The following is a 21,167-nucleotide window of genomic DNA, read 5'->3' as shown; positions in this document are numbered from 1 at the left end:
CATTTTGGATGGTTGAATGACTATTCTGTGAAAGCTTTAAACTAGAATCATTCCTGGCTTTAGCTTCACTGAAAATGACATGAGTGTAGAACGAGAATAGGGGAAAACTGATCTTCTCTTCCTTGAAATGTAAGCAAGCTAACAGCCATTTCTCCTGCAGTTCCACTGAACTCCATTGGCAACAACAGAACTTGCGACCATACAGTAGTTGGTTCTGGGAAACGCACCCCAGTTTGACATTATTTCTATCAGATGTCTACAGAAGCTCTTAGTGAGAAATAACAGAGATTTAGATGTTGATGTTTTATTGAAAATGTTTAGTTACCATTATGGTGAACCGTATTTACTTTGGTTGGCTTACTGACCTTTGATTTCTTAGAATCAGGTTTTGTTTTTGGGCTGCAGTATGTTAGAAAGACATGTTTAAAAGACATGCTTGGTATAGCGAAAAACAACAACAAAAGTGTCATTGTGATGTGGGTTACTTATTGATTGATACTTATTGATGGTGTCTAATCTATTGAGAGAGTTATGTTGGTAATACACTTTAACTTTACCATAACAGTGATACCACCGACACACTTTTTATATAAAAAAAATAAAAATAAATCAAATAAGGTGTCAGTCAAACACACAGAGACATGGGTGAGTTTTTTCCTGTACTGAGGAAAATTCTCAGCATGCATTGCAACATGAAACTTTAAATGTCACCATTGTTGAGATTCATATGCTGATTCTTGATGTCTGTGTGTCTCTGAATGACAGAGTAGTTCAAAACGTTATGTGTGCAATGTGCTTTTACAATCCTTCATAACAGCTGATTACCACGATTTTGCTGGATCTCGTGGTATAAAACCACATGTCTATGAAAAACAAACTGAACAAGACTAAATTCTGGATGAAATTAGTGGGTCTGGTCACTCAATGCTGTTTATGTTATTGTCAACATATAACCAACATCACCTGATAGCATTTTCTCATCACACAATCAGCCAAAGACAAAGTGATGTTGAAAAGTCAAGGGTCAAGAGCCCAACAAAAGCAAACACTGTTCGATAATGGTGACTTCATATAAATCCATTATTTTCATTAAAACATCTAAACCTGTGATAATTCTCAATGAGAGCTTCTTTAGACATATGACAAAAATAAAGTCAAACGTATTAGTAATAAGTGAAGCTAGTAATGCTGCTGAGATCTTAGGCTTTTTCTTCAGTGATTCTGCTTGTTAACAGCAGGTGTTCATCAGTGTCTGGATTCTCTCCTTCAGGTGGACTATATTAGTAAACTAATGTAGAGAATGCTAAATGAGAGTGTAGGGTGTGATTTGGACCTCAGTGTCGACTCTGAACACTGATAATTCACAGTTGCAGCAGTCTACTTTATCAAAAACAACAAATATTACCCAGAATGCATTGTTGTCTATGGTATAGTACTGTTTTAATGGTACTATACCATTAATTTGGCCGTTTTTTTACATCACAGTTTTACAGTGATGTCTTTCATAGAAAGACGTTGAAAGCTATCCAGGCACTTAAATAAGGCACTTTCTATCACTTCCAGAGTGGCATAACACATGATGAAAGTGTGTTTATTTCACTGTGATCGTTGTCACGTTCCACAGCTACCCTATGGGCCCTGGAATGTACTGTTCACAACGCAAGTCTACAATTAATCAGTTGCTGTTTATAAAACAAATATGTGGCTTATTAAAGTCTGTACTTTTCATTGCATATTATATGACAATTGTATATGTTAAAATTATAAAGTACTTTAAAAATGAATTCGACAACATGCACTTGAACTTGAACAACATGAACGAAAATTGCTCCTCCTCTTTTGCACAGCCAGTCAAACAATTCTATAGTAGTACAATTTGCTCCGTTAGAAAACTGCACATTATAGGTTAAGCAAAACAAATGTGTTTATGTCTGAGAATGATTTCAGCATTTAATTCAAGCAACCAAAAAATAAAATAAAATAAATAATAATAATAATTTAATTGTTATACTTACCAGCAGAGACTGAAATGACAGACTATATGGTACAGAACAAATATTTTGAGTGTCCCTTTTAATATTTAGAAATAATTTCTTTGATTTAAAAATAGTCTCTTAATTTAGATGTTATGTAAGGCTCCTATAATCCAGCACTAGGTGGCACAGTGAGCTCTCTGCTGTCTAGAACTGCCGTTTATCATTAACCGAAACTATATGTAGATACTAGTTCAGATGAGTTGAGCTGCAGCTCGTGATAGCTGTGAGCTTGATCATGATGGTTTCTCGTGGCTTATATGGGACCCTGTGGATATTGTCATGTTTTGGTGAGCCTCTTTCTATCAATTAAATAATGCTGTGTGTTTTAAATTTCCATATGGAAATATAATATACAGTTTGACATATATTGTACTATATAAAGGGTGATATTGCCATATATGTTACATATTGTATGAGGTGATATATTCACATATGCACTTCACCTTCATTAAAACAACATGTATGCAAAAATTTGTATGTTTATAGGTTATTTGTTTCTGTTTTTAAATATTTTTCAAATGCATGTCTATCTTTTATATTTACTTACATACTTTTAACAAGTATTGATGGGTTTAGACATATTTGCATATGGGTTCATTAATAGTTTGGTATTAGTTTCACAAGCAAGTGGTAAATTAGTACAAAACTCATAACTGTTCATACAGTTAAATAAAAACGTAATAACATAATAAAACTTTTAATTATAAAAAGTTCTGAAACAATGATTAGCCTATATTAAAGTAAATGTGTACAGTTTCAATGAAAGCATTTTCACTATTAATTATCGTGACATATGAGAAAAGTTTTATTTATACTTATATATATAACAAAATATAGGTCTATATATATATATATATATATATATATATATATTAGGGCTGTCAGTCGATTAAAATTTTTAATCTAATCAATTGCATGATGTTTCGATTAATTAATTGAAATAATCTCAATTAACTACTAAATAAATTTGACTGTGAAAATACCCACAAATATTATTTAAAACAATTTTTGTGTTAAATGAGAAAGTATCAAGAAGACATTACAAATTGTAGCTTTAGATATATTTTATTTGATTCAACAAAAAAAAATGATTACACAAGCATTTAGGATACAACGGCCTAACATAAACTATGGAACATAAAATAATATAATTTGAGAAACATCTCAGTTTCTTTAAAATACCTTCTTTTATGATCCACAAAAGAAAGGTTTGAAATGATACTAGGGTGAGTAAATGATGACAGGTGAACTTTTCTTTTCAGTGTTTATTATTATTATTATTATCATCATCATCATCATCATCATTATCATTATTAATTAAATGATACTCTAAATAAGAAATTAAATCTGCCAGCAAGTGGCAGTAAATGCCTTCAGTCGATTCATTCAAACGGCTGATTCATTCCGGAATGAAGTAAATGGCTCAGTTTATGAATGGGCATTTTAATAATCGATTCATACGATTCGTTCAAAAGGCGGATTCATTCAGAAACTAAACACCGTTGTGTTTCTCGGAGAGGCACAACAATTCTGCTATGGCTTTAAAGGTAGTGTTCTCTGCAACATTGAGCAAAAACAATGTTTAAAATAGAACACAATATCAACTTCTTATTTACTGTTGTATAAAATCACATTTAAAGTGAAGTGAAGTGACATACGGCCAAGTATGGTGACCCATACTCTGAATTCGTGCTCTTCATTTAACCCATCCAACGTGCACACACACAGCAGTGAACACACACACACCGTGAACACACACCCGGAGCAGTGGGCAGCCATTTATGCTGCGGCGCCCGGGGAGCAGTTGGGGGTTCGGTGCCTTGCTCAAGGGCACCTCAGTCGTGGTATTGAGGGTGGAGAGAGATATAAACTCGTGATATTTGGGACAAACAGCACTCGTGTGATGATTTGCTCTCGCTGCTCCTGTGAAATCGATATGACTTATCGTATGATATAAATATGACACAAAAACACATAGGCTAATGTGGCATTTTTGCACCAAAACTTAAATTTTAGGGCATAACTACATTCATGGAGTTGTTGCCCTGCATCATATTTGTTAACAGTCAACTGTATGAAATGTAAGATTAAGGTCTGGGGGCGGGGCCCGTGTGTATTAACTGCTTGAAAATATTTTAAATCGCATGATTTTTTTCTAACTAATAATTAACGTAGTAAACTGACAGCCCTAATATATATATATATATATATATATATATATATATATATATATATATATATATATATATATGTATATATATATATATATATATATGTATATATATATATATATATATATGTATATATATATATATATATATATGTATATATATATATATATATATACACACATACACATACTTGGTCAGAATTGTTGGTACCCTTGGTAAATATGATCAGGCTGTGGAAATAAATGTGCATTGTTAATCCTTTTGATCTATTATTTAAAAAATTCTATGGTCAGATGAAACAATGAAACAAAAAAATGAGCTTTTTAGCAGCAAACACTCAAGATGGGTTTGGTGAACACAGGGATAAAAAGTACCCCATGTGCACAATTAAATATACTGCTGTATTTTTGATGTTGTGGGCCTATATTTCTGCTGGAGGTCCTGGACATCTTGTTCAGACACATGGCATCATGGATTCTATCAAACACCAACAGATAAAAAATCAGCAAGTGACTGACTCTGTTTGAAATCTTATAATGGGCCATGTTTGGATCTTCCAACCGGACAATAATCCAAACACAAACCTCAAAAACAATACAAAAATGGGTTACGGAGCACAAAACCAAGCTTCTGCTGGCCATTCCAGTCCTCTGACCTGAGCCCTATAGAAAATGAGTGAGGTGAACTGAAGAGAAGAAGCACCGTCATGGAGCTGTGAATCTGAAGGATCTGGAGAGATTCTGGCTCTGTAGTGTGAGCCAGGCTTAAACTGCTCTCAGCTTGACACCACGCTCTACACAGTCATTCATGGCAAAATGGCAGTGGGCAGTTGTGGCTTAATAGTTAGAGAGTCAGACTCGTAACCTGAAGGTCGCAGGTTTACTTCTCTCAGTACCGACAGGACTTGTAGGTGGGTGGAGTGAATGAACTGCGCTCTCCACTAAACCCACAATTGCTCCCAGGCGATGCAGCAAAAATGGCTGCCCACTGATCTGTGTGTTCACTACTCACTGCTGTGTGTGCACTTGGATGGATTAAATGAGGACAAATTCAAGTATGGGTTAGGGTTACCATACTTGGCCTACATGTCACTTAGGCTCCGTCCACACGAAGACGGGTTTCTCTGTATACGCATAATTTTTTTACCGTATAGGCGTTTCGTCCACACGAAACCGGCGTTTTCGAAGAGTGAAACCGATCATTTTTGAAACCGGGTCCCAGGGTGGATAAATTTGAAAACGCCGGTTTCGTGTTTTCCGCATATTTTCTGAAAAGATGACGTCATCAGCCCACGTCTCGCCCCTAATCAGACATCGCTACATCACATAACAGCGACAACAACAACAACAATGTCAGGCTGTGTCCAAATTCAGGGTCTGCATCCTTCGGAGTACTCATTTGAAGGATGTTACGTCACAGCGCCGCGACGAAGGCTGTCCAAATTCGTAGGATCCTTCAAATGCGGCCCACAAATATGTCCTCCTTTTCCCCGAATTGGAAGGATGGGTGTGGTGGATCCTTTCCCGTCCTACCTATCCCATAATTCTTTTCGGCAGAGCGTAATGGCGGACGAAGCGAGCGGTAGCGGAGTGGGAGAGGAGTTTCTCTGACAAAACAAGCTAAAGTTTATGCTTCGGCTCAATGAATTTGTAGGAGAAATTAGTAGAATACTTAAAAACAAATAAAAATAGGCTATAATGGCTTACCTGGATGTGACTGTCTTGTAGTCTGGTATAAAAAACTCTCCGACAACGAGCAAAGAAAGTATTTAATTTATTTAATTGCTTTATTTCTTCCAAAAGAATTAAAATGAGGAGAATAACTCTTTGTTTGTCCATTTTCCCGCTTCTTGCTTGGCGCTGTCACGGTTGCTAGGCGACAGGATATGAGCAACGGGTAAGGGAGGGAACTGAAAGAAGGGTAGGCTGTCCAAATTCACAAACACCGACTTCCGGGTTTTGCGGACGTCGGAGGATCCCTCCTCCTTCAACCGGGTAGGAAGGATCCTAAGGAGGATGCAGACCCTGAATTTGGACACAGCCTCAGACTACGTGCCTGTGTTCGTGCTGCAGAACCTACTGAGCTCATTAGTTTTATTAAAGCAAAATATTCTGCTTTGTGTTAGTTTGTATTCAGCGCGCAAGGTTTACGCACATGGTCCAAGTCTTCTTCTGTGTTTTTTTGTGTATCTCTGTGGCAGAATTACAGCACCACATATTGGTCTGGCATGTGTACTACATCGTTTTCAATACGCTACTTGCACGCAGACTCGTTACGTAGTTCCGCTTTGAAGTAATAGGGCTCGCTGAGTTCCGGTTTGTCGGCCATTGTTTTGGAGTTTGGAGAAAATGTTCAGAAAAAAGTGTGTTTATAGATTTCAGAGATAGCAGAAGGTACTGCCACACATGAACACTTGCTGTGTGTGAGCACCACAGGTGAAACATCCCTGAGTCCAACCTAAAAAAAAATATATATAATTATTAACTTGTACTTCTTGCCAATAAAGTCCAAGTTAGTAGCATGTTAATTTTAGTAGAACAATAACCAAGGTGGCTTTGTAGGAGCAGAATACACTGTGGCTACTCTGGGTTTATGCAATACTTCACACTGGAATCACACAGGTATCTTAAGAAATACGGATTTCAAATTCAGACTGACAACATTCTGATTCTTCTGCAAAACCTCCTTGTTATTTGTAATACTTCAAGAAAATGAACACACATGAACACATCGGAACACACATGAACAATTCGGAACACACATTAAGGCATTTGAACACACTTGAACACCTGAACTGGTTTTGGAGAACGGTGAACCCTATGTCTCTAGCATACTATTAAATTGTGTGGTGCCTCATTCTTCCTCATTGACCTGTAACACAAGGCTCTAACGCAGACTTCCCCTGACAGCCTGTCTTTATTTGATACTGATAACAATAACACAAGCACATATGATGAAAACAATTAAGGCATTCCTGTTTGTTTACAGTTAGCTAACAGTTAGCACTGAAAGCTGTTTAACATTAAATGTTGCTTACCTTCGTAACCGTGTATATACGAGGCTGCGTATAATTTAAAGCCTTTCTCCAGCTTGCTGGATGGAGCTTTGGTTGTTTTGCAAATACGATGCACGTCAGTAACGTTAATCCGTGGGAGATCTTGGAGACAGCGGGTGTAGAACGTAGCCATTGCTAAACCGGAACTGACTGAGCCCTATTGAAAAGAAGGCGGAAGTAGGTGTGCAAGTAGCGTATAGCATCCAGCTGCAGCCCCACAGACTCACCTCCGGCTAGACACCACTGGCTGGACACCAGTGGATAGACACAGCCTACGTCATTTCCGTTAGCTGGATGCCCCTCGTCGTTTTCAGTGATTCCGTGTGGACGCAGATATTTCCTGAGAGGGGGGAGGATCAAGATGGCGGAGTGAGCAGTCGCAAAAGTCGCAGGGTCCGACAGAAAAAGTGATTTTGACATTCAAAATAGTTAAATTTGAACAACAGTCACCCCTCAAGCCATTGTGAGGTAAACAACACTCTTAAAAGACTATTGTGAGTCACTTTTTGAAAAGACGCACAAAATAATACACTAGAAAAAGAAAAAAAATGGCTAATACTCAGGACCAAGATAGCTTAGCCTTAAAGGATCATGACTACAGCGTGGACGGGATACGTGAGGCATGTTTTGACGAATGTGTTGAAGAAGAGATGCAGAGGGCAAAACCTCTGAGCGACCACACTCCGTTACAGAGTCCAAATCCCAAAAAACTGAAGAGGAGAGATAAATCAAAAGAAATAAGCATGGAAAGCATATACGATGCTATTCACACTCTATCACAAAGATTTGAGGAAAGGCTGGATGCGTTCGAAAGAAAGTTTGAAAACTTTGAACAGCGCATCCAGAATAACGAAAAAGAGGTGACAGAAAATAAAAATGGAATAATTCAACTCAAAGTACAAGTGGATAGGCTGACAAAAGAGAACAAGGAGCTGAAGGAAAGATGCCGGGAAATCGAGCGATACGGAAGACGATGGAATCTCAAATTGATCGGGCTACCGGAGAAGGAAAACGAGGATACAAGAGAGATGGTGATCGGTATTCTCACAAGAGTGATTCCGATTTCAGTGGAACAACTACGAGACAAGGTTGATACTGTCCATCGTCTGGGAAAGAAAGATGATCCCGCCTTCAACATGAGACCACGACCGATCATCATGCAGTTTGGTATGCGGACGACGAGGGACGAGATCTGGAGGAGGTCGAGGGAGGCCAGAGTCTGCAAGGAGCTGCATGTTCAATTTAGACAGGACTGGTCAAAGCTGTATCCGACGGTACAGGAGGCCAGACGCAACGGGAAGAAAGCTTACTTGAAGGAAGGGTATGCTATTATACAGGTCCTTCTCAAAAAATTTGCATATTGTGATAAAGTTCATTATTTTCTGTAATGTACTGATAAACATTAGACTTTCATATATTTTAGATTCATTACACACAACTGAAGTAGTTCAAGCCTTTTATTGTTTTAATATTGATGATTTTGGCATACAGCTCATGAAAAACCCAAAATCTCAAAAAATTAGCATATTTCATCTGACCAATAAAAGAAAAGTGTTTTTAATACAAAAAAAGTCAACCTTCAAATAATTATGTTCAGTTATGCACTCAATACTTGGTCGGGAATCCTTTTGCAGAAATGACTGCTTCAATGCGGCGTGGCATGGAGGCAATCAGCCTGTGGCACTGCTGAGGTGTTATGGAGGCCCAGGATGCTTCGATAGCGGCCTTAAGCTCATCCAGAGTGTTGGGTCTTGCGTCTCTCAACTTTCTCTTCACAATATCCCACAGATTCTCTATGGGGTTCAGCTCAGGAGAGTTGGCAGGCCAATTGAGCACAGTAATACCATGGTCAGTAAACCATTTACCAGTGGTTTTGGCACTGTGAGCAGGTGCCAGGTCGTGCTGAAAAATGAAATCTTCATCTCCATAAAGCTTTTCAGCAGATGGAAGCATGAAGTGCTCCAAAATCTCCTGATAGCTAGCTGCATTGACCCTGCCCTTGATAAAACACAGTGGACCAACACCAGCATCACTGACTGTGGGTACTTGACACTGGACTTCAGGCATTTTGGCATTTCCCTCTCCCCAGTCTTCCTCCAGACTCTGGCACCTTGATTTCCGAATGACATGCAAAATTTGCTTTCATCCGAAAAAAGTACATTGGACCACTGAGCAACAGTCCAGTGCTGCTTCTCTGTAGCCCAGGTCAGGCGCTTCTGCCGCTGTTTCTGGTTCAAAAGTGGCTTGACCTGGGGAATGCGGCACCTGTAGCCCATTTCCTGCACACGCCTGTACACGGTGGCTCTGGATGTTTCTACTCCAGACTCAGTCCACTGCTTCCGCAGGTCCCCCAAGGTCTGGAATCGGTCCTTCTCCACAATCTTCCTCAGGGTCCGGTCACCTCTTCTCGTTGTGCTGCGTTTTCTGCCACACTTTTTCCTTCCCACAGACTTCCCACTGAGGTGCCTTGATACAGCACTCTGGGAACAGCCTATTCGTTCAGAAATTTCTTTCTGTGTCTTACCCTCTTGCTTGAGGGTGTCAATGATGGCCTTCTGGACAGCAGTCAGGTCGGCAGTCTTACCCATGATTGCGGTTTTGAGTAATGAACCAGGCTGGGAGTTTTTAAAAGCCTCAGGAATCTTTTGCAGGTGTTTAGAGTTAATTAGTTGATTCAGATGATTAGGTTAATAGCTCGTTTAGAGAACCTTTTCATGATATGCTAATTTTTTGAGATAGGAATTTTGGGTTTTCATGAGCTGTATGCCAAAATCATCAATATTAAAACAATAAAAGGCTTGAACTACTTCAGTTGTGTTGTAATGAATCTAAAATATATGAAAGTCTAATGTTTATCAGTACATTACAGAAAATAATGAACTTTATCACAATATGCTAATTTTTTGAGAAGGACCTGTAGACGGAAAAAGAGTGGAGGCACCTTTCACAGGTTAAGTTTAGTGTCATCACCTTGATTCAGAAAGTTTGATTAAGGGGACTGTTACTGTTAATGTCAAAGTTGAAATCTATGACAGATTGTTCATTCCTGCCTGAAATTCTACTTTCTAAGCGCATCTAAGAGCGTGTATTTTGTTTCATTCGTATGTCTATTGTTTTTAGTTCTTTAAATGTTCGAGGTTTAAAGAATAACATTAAGCGTAAGGCCATTTTTTTATTTTGTAAGGAAGTCAAAGCCAACCTTATTTTGCTACAAGAGACACATTCTAATAAGGACGATGAAAACTTTTGGAAGCAACAATGGGGAGACAATATTTTGTATTCACATGGAACTTCTCACTCTGCAGGAGTGATGATTTTACTTTTTAGGTTTGTGGGGAAAATTATTGATTATAAAAGTGATGAAGCAGGTCACTGGCTAATGGTTGTGGTAGAAGTATTTGATTTTAAGATGATTTTGATTAATGTATATGGGTACAACAACAGGTCTCTCAATAAAAATATGATGTTAAAGTTAACTCAAGCTATCAGGGAATGGAGTGCAACTTATGGCACGGATAGCATAATAATAGGAGGTGATTTTAACATAGCACCTAATTCCTGGCTTGACAGGAAACCTCCCAAGGGGTTACAACCGGAATATAATGACATGTTAAACAATTTTTGTTTATCCAATAACTTGGTAGATTATTGGAGAGTGACACACCCTAACAAAATGCAATTTACATGGATCAGCCCAGCAGATGTTAGCCTATGCTCAAGGATAGATTATTGGCTTGTGTCTCCAAATATTACTAATCTTACACCAAAATGTGATATTCAATCATCTCCTCTCACGGATCATTGTCTTATTGGTTTGTCACTCTCAATAGTCAAACAAAAACAAAAATCAATCAATATTTGGAAATTTAACAATGCCTTGTTGCTGAACGAAGAATTTTGTAGCCAGATTAGAATAATATGTCTTGAAACTGATGACATGGATTTGTCAGATATAAGTAAGTGAGAGTGGTTTAAATTTCGAGTAAAGCAACAAGTTATTGAAACTGGTAAGAAAATAGCCGACAACCGTAAACGTAAACAAAAGGAAATAGTTGAAAAGATAAGTTTATTATGTGGACAACCTAACATAACTGTAGAAGAGACACAAGAGTTACACATGCTTCAGAACCAATTAGATGTTATATACTTGGAGAAGGCAAAAGGCGCCTTTGTAAGATCAAGAGCCAAATGGATTGAGCAGGGGGAAAAAAACTCATCATATTTTTATAGCCTTGAAAAACGGAGACAGACTAAAAAATGTATAACACAATTAAACCAAAATGGAAATATTATTCAAGACACAAATAAAATAACAGAGGAAGTATGTCAATTCTATAGCAACTTATATAAGAAAAAATTTCAGAGTGATGATTGTGATGCCTTTATGAATAGTGTAAAAGAAAATGTAACAAAACTAACAGATGAAGACAAATTTTTACTAGAAAGAGATGTAACCTTAACAGAAATTGAAACAGCTTTAAAACAAATGAAAAATGGTAAATCACCGGGCATTGATGGTTTATCTATAGAATTTTTTACGACTTTTTGGACAGATATTAAAAATTTATTATTTAATGCGTATCTCGACTGCATAAAAAATGGTCAGTTATCCCCTACAATGAAAACTGGTCTGATAACCTTGTTGCCCAAACCCAAAAAAGACTTATTACTATTAGATAATTGGAGACCTATAACTCTACTTTGCAATGATTATAAATTACTAGCTTTAGTATATGCTAACAGAGTAAAAAATGTCTTGAACAATTTAATAGACAAATTTCAGTCAGCTTTTATTAAAGGTAGACATATTCATAACAATGTGAGATTAATTATGGACATGTTAGATTACCAGAGCCTTATTAACACAGAAAGCTTAATATTGTTTATTGATTTTTTCAAGGCATTTGATTCTATCGAACATGACTTCTTACTGAAATCGCTCCAACTTTTTGGGTTTGGCAACAACTTTTGTAAGGTAATCAGAATGTTTTATGACCAAATATACAGTTATATTTCACTTCAATCAGGCATCACTCCAAGAATCAATGTCTCTTGTGGAATAAGACAAGGTTGCCCAATTTCACCAAAATTATTCATTCTCTGTATGCAGCTTTTGGCCTATTTTATAGTAAATAATAACGACCTTGAAGGGATAAAAGTTTGTGATACCGAATTGAAAATGAGCCAATTTGCTGACGATACAGTGATATTTCTAAAGGACAAATCAATTCTTCAGAAGGCTTTAAATGCGATTTCTGTTTTTTCAAGGGCATCAGGCCTTTGCCTTAATCTAAAAAAATGTGAAATATTACCCTTGTATAATTGCACTGAGACAGACTTGGAGATGATTACAGTTAAGAATGATGTTAAATACTTGGGAATTCATCTATCTAAAAACTTGGCAATAAGAGAATCCAAAAATATAACAGAGAAAATTGAAGAAATAAAAAGAAACCTAAATCGTACTCGGTTACTATCGTAACCTCGGTTCCCTGAGATACGGAACGAGTACTGCGTCTTGCTAAAGACGCTATGGGAAAAAGCCTTTTTTCTCCTTTACTGAAGCCTTATTCAATCACGCAGTGAAACTGCACGATCATTGGTTCGTGCAGTGTGATAAAACGAACCAATGTGTCGGCAGCGGAGCTGCACGAGCCTATGGCGACGGAGCCCGCCAGATCCCGCCAGAATGGGCGGGGTTATCTGGCTATATAATCAGCCGTCTCGCCATAGGATCCTCAGGTTTACTTCGACTGAAGCGACGACTGAGTCGTGCAGCTACCTGGCACGGCAAAGTACGCAGTACTCGTTCCGTATCTCAGGGAACCGAGGTTACGATAGTAACCGAGTACGTTCCCTATCGATACGCCACTCGTACTGCGTCTTGCTAAAGACGCTATGGGAACACAATTCAATCACGCCGTGCTATGGTAGAGGAACGACTGTGTAAAATACCTCCATAAGCATTCCATGCTCAGAGGGAAGTATAATAGTATACTCGGGCTAAAGCGAGCTGAGCTCATAGAGGTCACGCTCGGCCCGGGTCATTCCATGTATTCCTCGCATACTCAGCACTTTCAGGGCTGAGATATGTAAGGAACCCATCAGAGAGCTTGAGTGCCCATGCAGTCAAGAGATCTCCGTTAGGGTTGTTCCCACAACATAAGTCATACTCATCTAAGCAGATAGGACCCTGGCCTGTAAGGTCGGTACATCCAACTTATAAAACTTTGCAAATGTGGACGGCGAGGCCCAGCCGGCCGCCACACAAATGTCTGTAATGGACACACCGCTAGACCAGGCCCACGACGAGGCAATGCCTCTAGTCGAATGGGCTCGTACTCCAATGGGGCATTGAAGGCCCAAGGAAGAGTAAGCCAGCGTAACGGCATCCACTATCCACTTAGAGAGTCTCTGCTTCGTGACCGGAAGCCCTATGGCGCAGTTACCGAAGCTAACAAAGAGCTGTTCCGTGCGCCTGAAGGAGGCGGAACGCTCAAAGTAGATCCGTAGAGCTCTAACAGGGCATAACAGAATGAACTCCCGGTCCTCCTCGGAGGGAGGAAGCGCGGAGAGTGTGATGACCTGAGCTCTGAACGGAGTGGAAAGTACCTTAGGTGCGTATCCATGCCTTGGTTTTAGGACGACCTTGGAGTCGTTTGGCCCAAATTCCAGGCAGGCAGGGCTCACAGAGAGCGCCTGCAGGTCTCCTACTCGCTTGACTGACGCTAGTGCTAGTAGCAAAGCAGTCTTCAGCGACAGCGACCGAAGGTTCGTAGACTGGAGCGGCTCAAAAGGAGGGCCCCTCAGGGCCCTCAGCACAGTGGGTAAGTCCCACGTAGGGACAGTAAGGGGCCGAGGCGGATTCAGCCTCTTGGCACCCCTTAGAAAGCGGACGATAACATTGTCCCTGCCCACTGATTGGCCCGCGATAGGGGCGTGGAAGGCCGCTATAGCCGATACGAACACCCTGAGTGTGGAGGGAGAGCGTCCTTTATTCAGCAGTTCCTGCAGGAAGGACAGAATCACCGCCAACTCAGATGTAGGGGGGTCCTCCGCCCATTTAAGGGCATAGAGGCGTCTCGTAGACGGGGCTCTAGCCTCAGAAATGGTATTTAACACTCGCTCTGGGAGGCTGGTAGGCTCCCGTTGAGCGGCCAGAGGTGAAGCGCCCACAGTTCGGGACGAGGGTGCCACAATAAACCGTTCGCCTGAGAGAGGAGGTCTCGTCTCAGGGGCACGGGCCAGGGGGCTGCGGTTAGCAGCTGGGTCAGCTCTGACATCCAAGGCTGGTTCTCCCACAGGGGGGCCACCAACAAGACCTTGTGTCGTTGTTCCCTGATTCGCCTGATGACCTGAGGAATCAGAGCGATCGGAGGGAATGCATAGAGGAGGAGGTTGGGCCAGTCGTGGGCCAACGCGTCCTTGACCTTCGAATAATAGGCTGGGCAGTGAGAGTTGTCTTTGGAGGCGAAAAGGTTTACCTCGGCCTTGCCAAAGATTCTCCAGATCATTCGAACCGTCTGCGGGTGGAGCATCCACTCTTCTAAGGGGACGTTGCTCCGTGATAACATATCCGCTCCTTGGTTCAATCTGCCCGGCAAATGTGCTGCTCTCAGCGAGCGCAAGTTGAGCTGAGCCCACTCCAGAAGTCGCTCTACCATAAGGAAGAGGCGATTCGAGGAGAGACCTCCCTGGTGATTTACGTAGGACACCACTGACATGTTGTCTGAGCGGATCAGCACATGTCGTCCCCTTAGCTCTGGCAGGAAAAACTGGCAGGCTCGACACACTGCTAGCATCTCTAAGCAGTTGATGTGGAGGTTCTGCTCCGCCTTCGACCAAAGGCCAAAGGTCGGTTTGCCTTCGCACAGCGCCCCCCAACCCATGTTGGAGGCGTCTGTCGTGACAACTTTCCTGCTGCAGACCATCCCTATGGTCACACCCTTTCTGAACCATTGTGGGTTCTTCCAGGGGGCTAGGGCTGTTACACAGGCCTGGCTCACCCTGATATGTAGGCGACCGTGTCGCCATGCGTGGGGCGGAACCCGTGGTTTCAACCAGCGCTGAAGTGGCCGCATGTGAAGCAGGCCCAACTGTAGCACCGGCGATGCTGTGGCCATGAGGCCCAGCATCCTCTGAAACGCTTTGACGGGGCGAGCGGTGCCGCTCTGGAAGGAGGCTGCAAGCTTTTGAATGGCCAGAGCGCGTTCCGGCGCTAGCACAGCTCTCATCTGAGCTGAGTCCAAAACTGTTCCCAGAAACGACACCCGTCGGCTGGGAAACAGTGCGCTCTTGGCAAAATTGACCCTGAGCCCCAGGCATTCTAAGTGGCTGAGGAGGAGGGCTCTGTGTGAGAGTAGTTGTACCTCTGACTGGGCCAGAATGAGCCAGTCGTCGAGGTAATTGAGAATGCGGATTCCCATCTGCCTGAGAGGGGAAAGAGCCGCGTCCATGCACTTCGTAAAAGTGCGTGGAGCCAGGGACAGTCCAAAGGGAAGGACCGTGTACTGATAAGCCACTCCCTCGAAGGCGAATCTCAAGAATCGTCTGTGATGGGGGGCTATCTGGACGTGAAAGTATGCGTCTTTCAGGTCCAGGGAACAGAACCAGTCCTCTGAGCGAATTTGCGAGAGGATCTGCTTCAGTGTGATCATCCTGAACGACCTCCTCATGAGGGCGCGATTCAGGCGTCTGAGATCGAGGATGGGCCGGAGGCCGCCGTCCTTCTTGGGAACGAGGAAGTAACGGTTGTAAAAGCCTGATTCGCTCTGAGCTGGAGGAACCATTTCTATGGCTCCCTTTTCCAGCAGCGTCATCACTTCTGAACGTAGAACGTGAGCGTTCTTGCCGTCTACAGAAGTGGAGACCACGCCGCTGAAGCGCGGGGGTCTGCGAGCGAATTGGAGTGAGTAACCTCGTTCTATTATCCGTACAACCCATTCTGACACTCCGGGGATGGCCCTCCAGGCATGGCCCTCCAGGCCTCGGCCCGCGTGGCAAGGGGCTGGATAAACTCGAGCGATCGACTGCACGGAGGCAGGACGCTTGTGATGGAAGGAAGAGGAAATTTGCTCTCTCTTTGAGAATGTTTGTGTTTTATTTTGCCCGTTATAACAACGGACGGTTGCAAGGACGCTTGTACGGGCCCTGTGTTTGCAACAGACACAATGTGCTCTGCACCCGGCGATGAGCGGAGTGACAAGAGGTTTTTTAAGAGAGGCTGCTTGGCGGGCGGTCCGGCCGCGGCGGGACTTGGCCCTCTCCTCTTCCTGGCCTGCAGATCAGGAAGACGCTGGAGGCGCAGGGTCCAACACAATCCTGGGTCGGGGCCCCTGGCGCTGCGGATGGGGGTAGCGTCTGGCCGATCGAGAACGCCCTCGCGTCTGCGGAGCCTTGGCAGGCTGAGAGGCGGAGGCAGGAGGCGGGGGCTTCGCAGGCTGCTTAGTCGGCACAGGCTTGGGGCGACTAGCGGCAGCAGAAGAGCTTGATCGCTTGGGCAGGAAGTGTCGCATGGCTTGCGACGCCTTCTGTGCTTCCGTGAAGCGTTCAGCAAAACCCTCCACCGCAGGTCCAAAGAGGCCGCTAGGCGAAATCGGTGCATCAAGGAAGGAGACCTTGTCTGCGTCCTTGATCTCCGTCAGCGTGAGCCACAGGTGGCGCTCGAGCACCACTAGGCTGGCCATGGACCGTCCAATTTCCTGGGCGGTGGTCTTGGTGGCGCGCAGAGCCAGGTCTGTTGCACTTCTCAGCTCCCTGAGAGTTGCAGGATCAGGTTCAGACTCGTCCATAGCAGCGAGGAGTTTGGCCTGATAGACCTGTAGAACCGCCATAGAGTGAAGCGCCGACGCCGCCTGTCCAGCTGAAGCATAGGAGCGTCCAGCGAGTGCTGAAGTGGTCCTGCATGGCTTGGATGGATGGGCGGCTTTAGCCTTCCAGCCGATGGCAGTGGGTGGGCAGAGATGGGCTTATAAAATTGTGTTTTGTAAATAAGTGTGTTAAATAAAAATAAAAAAAGATATTTCCTGAGACGACTCCGTGTTTACGGAATTTGAGGCAAAAAAAAAGATTGGATACGGAGAAACCCGTCTTCGTGTGGACGTAGCCTTAAATAAGTACAGAAAATAAATGAAACTGGTTATTATAATTTTTGTTCTGTTAATACATATATGCTTATTTGTGACCCTGTAATGATATTTTTCATCACACGTGGACATTATTTTATTTTTTTATATATATTTTGCACACTTGCTGTCTGACTTAAGTGGAGTGACTTTATGCTAGGGCCAAAGTGAAAAACTGACATAAGGTTTTTTGATGCACCCTACTATCCAGCATGTATAAAATGTGACCTCTGATGACATCAGTAAATCATGCAAAAACGATTTTGTGTATTGTGTATGCACTTTTTTCAAATTAAAATAAAAGCAAATTATATAAAAACAAATGTAACTCTGCCTTTTAGCAATTAATTATTATTATTATTGTTGTTGTTTTGAATAGGTCAGTTTTTAAGTGAAGATCTGCAGATTTCTGGGCCGGCTAATGGAGCAGTAGGAGGAAGTGTAAAGCTCGCTCCTGATAACCCACCATCCACATTAATTGATACAATTCAGTGGAATTTTGGAACAACTATCATAGTGACAGGACCCCTTGATTCAGCTGTAATAGTCCCAGCATACAGAGACAGAGCCAGTTTAGACAGAAAGACTCTCGCTCTGGAGCTCTGGAACCTGAGACTGGAGGATTTTGGAAATTACAGACTGACTGTATTAACTACTGCTGGACCTCAACTTACAGGAGAAACTTCACTACAAGTGTTCGGTGAGTGTGTTGCTTAAACATGCCTTAGTATTTGAGACTACATATTGTAAGATTACTAGATTACAAATGGGTATTTAATAAATATGTGAAAGATAATTCAATAAGTAACAATATATTATTGTTCATTTATAATTCTGTAAATTAAACAATAATCGTAAATTTTGTGAAAATGGTATTATAATAGTTTAATGATGAGAAAATAATAATAATAATAATAATATTAACCCTCTGATGCATAGTGGTCACTACAGTGGACAGATATTTGGAAGCAATTTTGAACCATTTTAGATGTAGCATCATGTCCCAACCACCAACTGGCAACCCCCCAAAGTGTTGTCTACGATTTTATTTAAGGCAGCGGCTATTTGCACTAAGTGTAAATAGCGATAGACGCTATTTACACTAAGTGCAAATAGCAATAGATGCTATTTACACCAAGTGCAAATAGCATATTTTTTTGGCAGCGGCTATTTACACCAAGTGCAAATAGCATATTTTTTTAGTGACAGATGCTATTTACACTAAGTGCAAATAGCGATGGATTCTATTTACACTCAGTGTAAATAGCAGTATTTTTTAACTATATGCTATTTACACTAAGTGCAAATAGCTATAGTTCCCTATCTGTCGGGCACTACGAGTTATGTCGTGACGACATTAGGGGATTTACTTGGGAGCCCCGACTGCCTCTGATAAGAGAAAACGCCAATGAAATTTGGCTAGTGGATTTTGCATACCTGAGCGACTCCCCGTGCATACGGGTATAAAAGGGCGACAGGTGCATCCACTCATCAGATTTTTGCTTCGGAGCCGAGTGGATGAGAAGTCTTCAACAGATCAGATCTCCACAAAGCCGTCTGCCTCGAAGTTTGTTCCTGGCTGGCGTTACGGTGCAGACAGCGGTGTCCCTGCAGCAGCGATTCCCCTGGGCACTTCACCTGAAAGAGCAAATTTCTAAAACACTGGGCGGTTCACGTCTTTTTAAAGATGCCGTTCCGTCCGTGTTCTCTTGGTTGCGGTCGCTTCCTGTCCTCGGATGACGGTCACGAGCGTTGTCTTCAGTGTCTGGGCATCCAGCACGCTGAAGATGCGTTTGTGGATGAGTCATGCGCCTGTTGTGGGCGTATGAACATGGCAATGCTGCGATCTCGCCTTTCCTTTCTGAAAGGATTGGCACCCTCTGCCGCCACCCGTCCCGGTCTCTCTGGCTCGAGCAGAGGACCGCCGGCTGGCGCTCTGGGAGATCTGAGGGTGACAGTAAGAGCTTCTCCGCCGGGCACGTCCCCACGGACCTCTTACTCCTCTCGCAGCGCTTGTTCCGTCCGGTTCCCGAGTGATTTCGCGGGTTCGCCCCACGGGGCCGCCAGCATTTCATTCGGTGCGCCGCCCGAGGATCAGATGTCGATCGCGGCATCGGGGGGATGGGCTTTCGTCCTCTGAGGATGAACGATCGGCGGGGCTGCCCCCCTCGGGTGTTGTCGCCACTGCCGATCCGAACCCAGAGCTGACGGCCATGCTTGCCCGGGCAGCCGTGAGTATCGGGCTGGAGGTCAACAGACCGCCCAGTCCCGAGCCTTCGCGGCTGGATGATTGGTTCATCGGCGCAAAACGCGACCAGCGGCCGCACTTTGCCCCGGTGCCTTTCTTCCCGGAGGTGCATGAGGAGCTGACGAAGTCGTGGACAGCCCCTTTCTCGGCCAGAAGCCGCTCGTCTCCCTCCTCCGTCCTCACTACCCTCGATGGCGGGGCGGCCAGGGGGTACGTTGATATTCCCCAGGTGGAGAGAGCGGTTGCGGTGCACCTGTGCCCGCAAAACGCCGCCACCTGGAGGAATCGTCCGCGTCTCCCGTCCAAAGCCTGTAAGCTGACGGCCGCACTTGCCGCCAAGGCTTACAGCGCTGCGGGCCAGGCCGCCTCTGCCCTGCATGCCATGGCCATCCTGCAAGTTCACCAGGCCAAGGCACTGAAACAAATGCATGAGGGTAGTCCCGACCCGGGGTTGATGCAGGAGCTGCGCACGGCGACTGACTTCGCTCTCCGGGCGACGAAAGTCATGGCGCGGTCCCTCGGGAAGGCGATGTCCACGTTAGTGGTCCAAGAGCGCCATCTCTGGCTCAATCTGGCCGAGATGAAGGACGTCGACAAAGTACGCTTTCTCGACGCCTCCATCTCCCAGATGGGGCTATTTGGCGACACTGTCGAGGGTTTTGCCCAGCAATTCTCGGCAGTACAAAAGCAGACGGAGGCAATTCAGCACATCCTCCCTAAACGGCGGGATGCTCCAGCTGCCACTGCTGGCCCAAGGGCCAGGCCCCAGTCTGCTGGTCGCCGTGGGCGCCCTCCTGCGTCCTCCAGAGCTGCTCCGCCCCGTGCTGCTGAGTCGTCACCTAGGCCAGTGCGTCGAGCCTCTCGCAGGAGTGCGGCGCCCCCTGCGCCTCAGCCGGCCGCCAAGTCCTCCAGGAAGACGACAAAGCGGCCCTGACGCGCACAACCCGGAGATGGAGGAATTTGCTCTTTCCCAGGAGATGACGAGGCTAGCGTCGCTCCTTCCCCCGGAGGAGGGCCGGGTGGAGAATCTTGTGTTTTCTTTTGTTCTGTACCCACATTGTCAAAGAAAGAGCAATTTCCCTTTCCTCCGGGTTCCCAGGTCTGCGGGCTGACAGTGTGCGACGCACTGCCTCCTCACTCTCACCCGAGACCCATATTGCCAGTGGCCAAGAGAGTGCGGTCTGGGGACGCGATGCCTCCCCGCGCACCCCTAGCCAGTCCCCCCGGGGACTTTTGTGGGGATGAGTCAGAACACATCGCCTTCTGTTCCATCCAACCTTACTCCCCCTCGCTGCACCACTGCGGGCACGTCGATTGTGCCTTTGGTGCCACTTGCACGGTATCTGCCCGTCTCGCTGGCTCATTTGCACAGTTCGACTCGGCTATGCGATTCAGTTCGCCAGGCGGCCTCCCAGGTTCAGTGGCATCCTCGAGACTTCGGTGGCAGTCCGAGATGCACCTGTCCTGCGCGAGGAGATTGCTGTCCTTCTGGCAAAGGGTGCAATCGAGCCGGTCCCTCCAGCCGAGATGAGG

At 43.9% G+C, this 21,167-nt stretch overlaps 1 protein-coding gene across 1 annotated transcript in view; it reads left to right on the top strand.

Moving 5' to 3' along the window:
* Positions 1-2,235: 2,235 nt before the first annotated feature.
* LOC306887519 (cell adhesion molecule CEACAM20-like) overlaps positions 2,236-21,167 on the top strand; it is an 80,881-nt gene continuing 61,949 nt past the window's right edge. Inside the window, exons 1-2 of the mRNA XM_079445304.1 lie at positions 2,236-2,323; positions 17,766-18,086. Coding sequence (XP_079301430.1) covers positions 2,272-2,323; positions 17,766-18,086 — 373 coding nt within the window. The 5' untranslated portion in view covers positions 2,236-2,271. The remainder of the gene's footprint in view (positions 2,324-17,765; positions 18,087-21,167) is intronic.

Source organism: Barbus barbus, assembly GCF_936440315.1.
Source record: "Barbus barbus genome assembly, chromosome: 21".
NCBI classification, from domain to species: Eukaryota; Metazoa; Chordata; class Actinopteri; order Cypriniformes; family Cyprinidae; genus Barbus; species Barbus barbus.
This window is presented reverse-complemented; position numbering and strand designations above follow the sequence as displayed.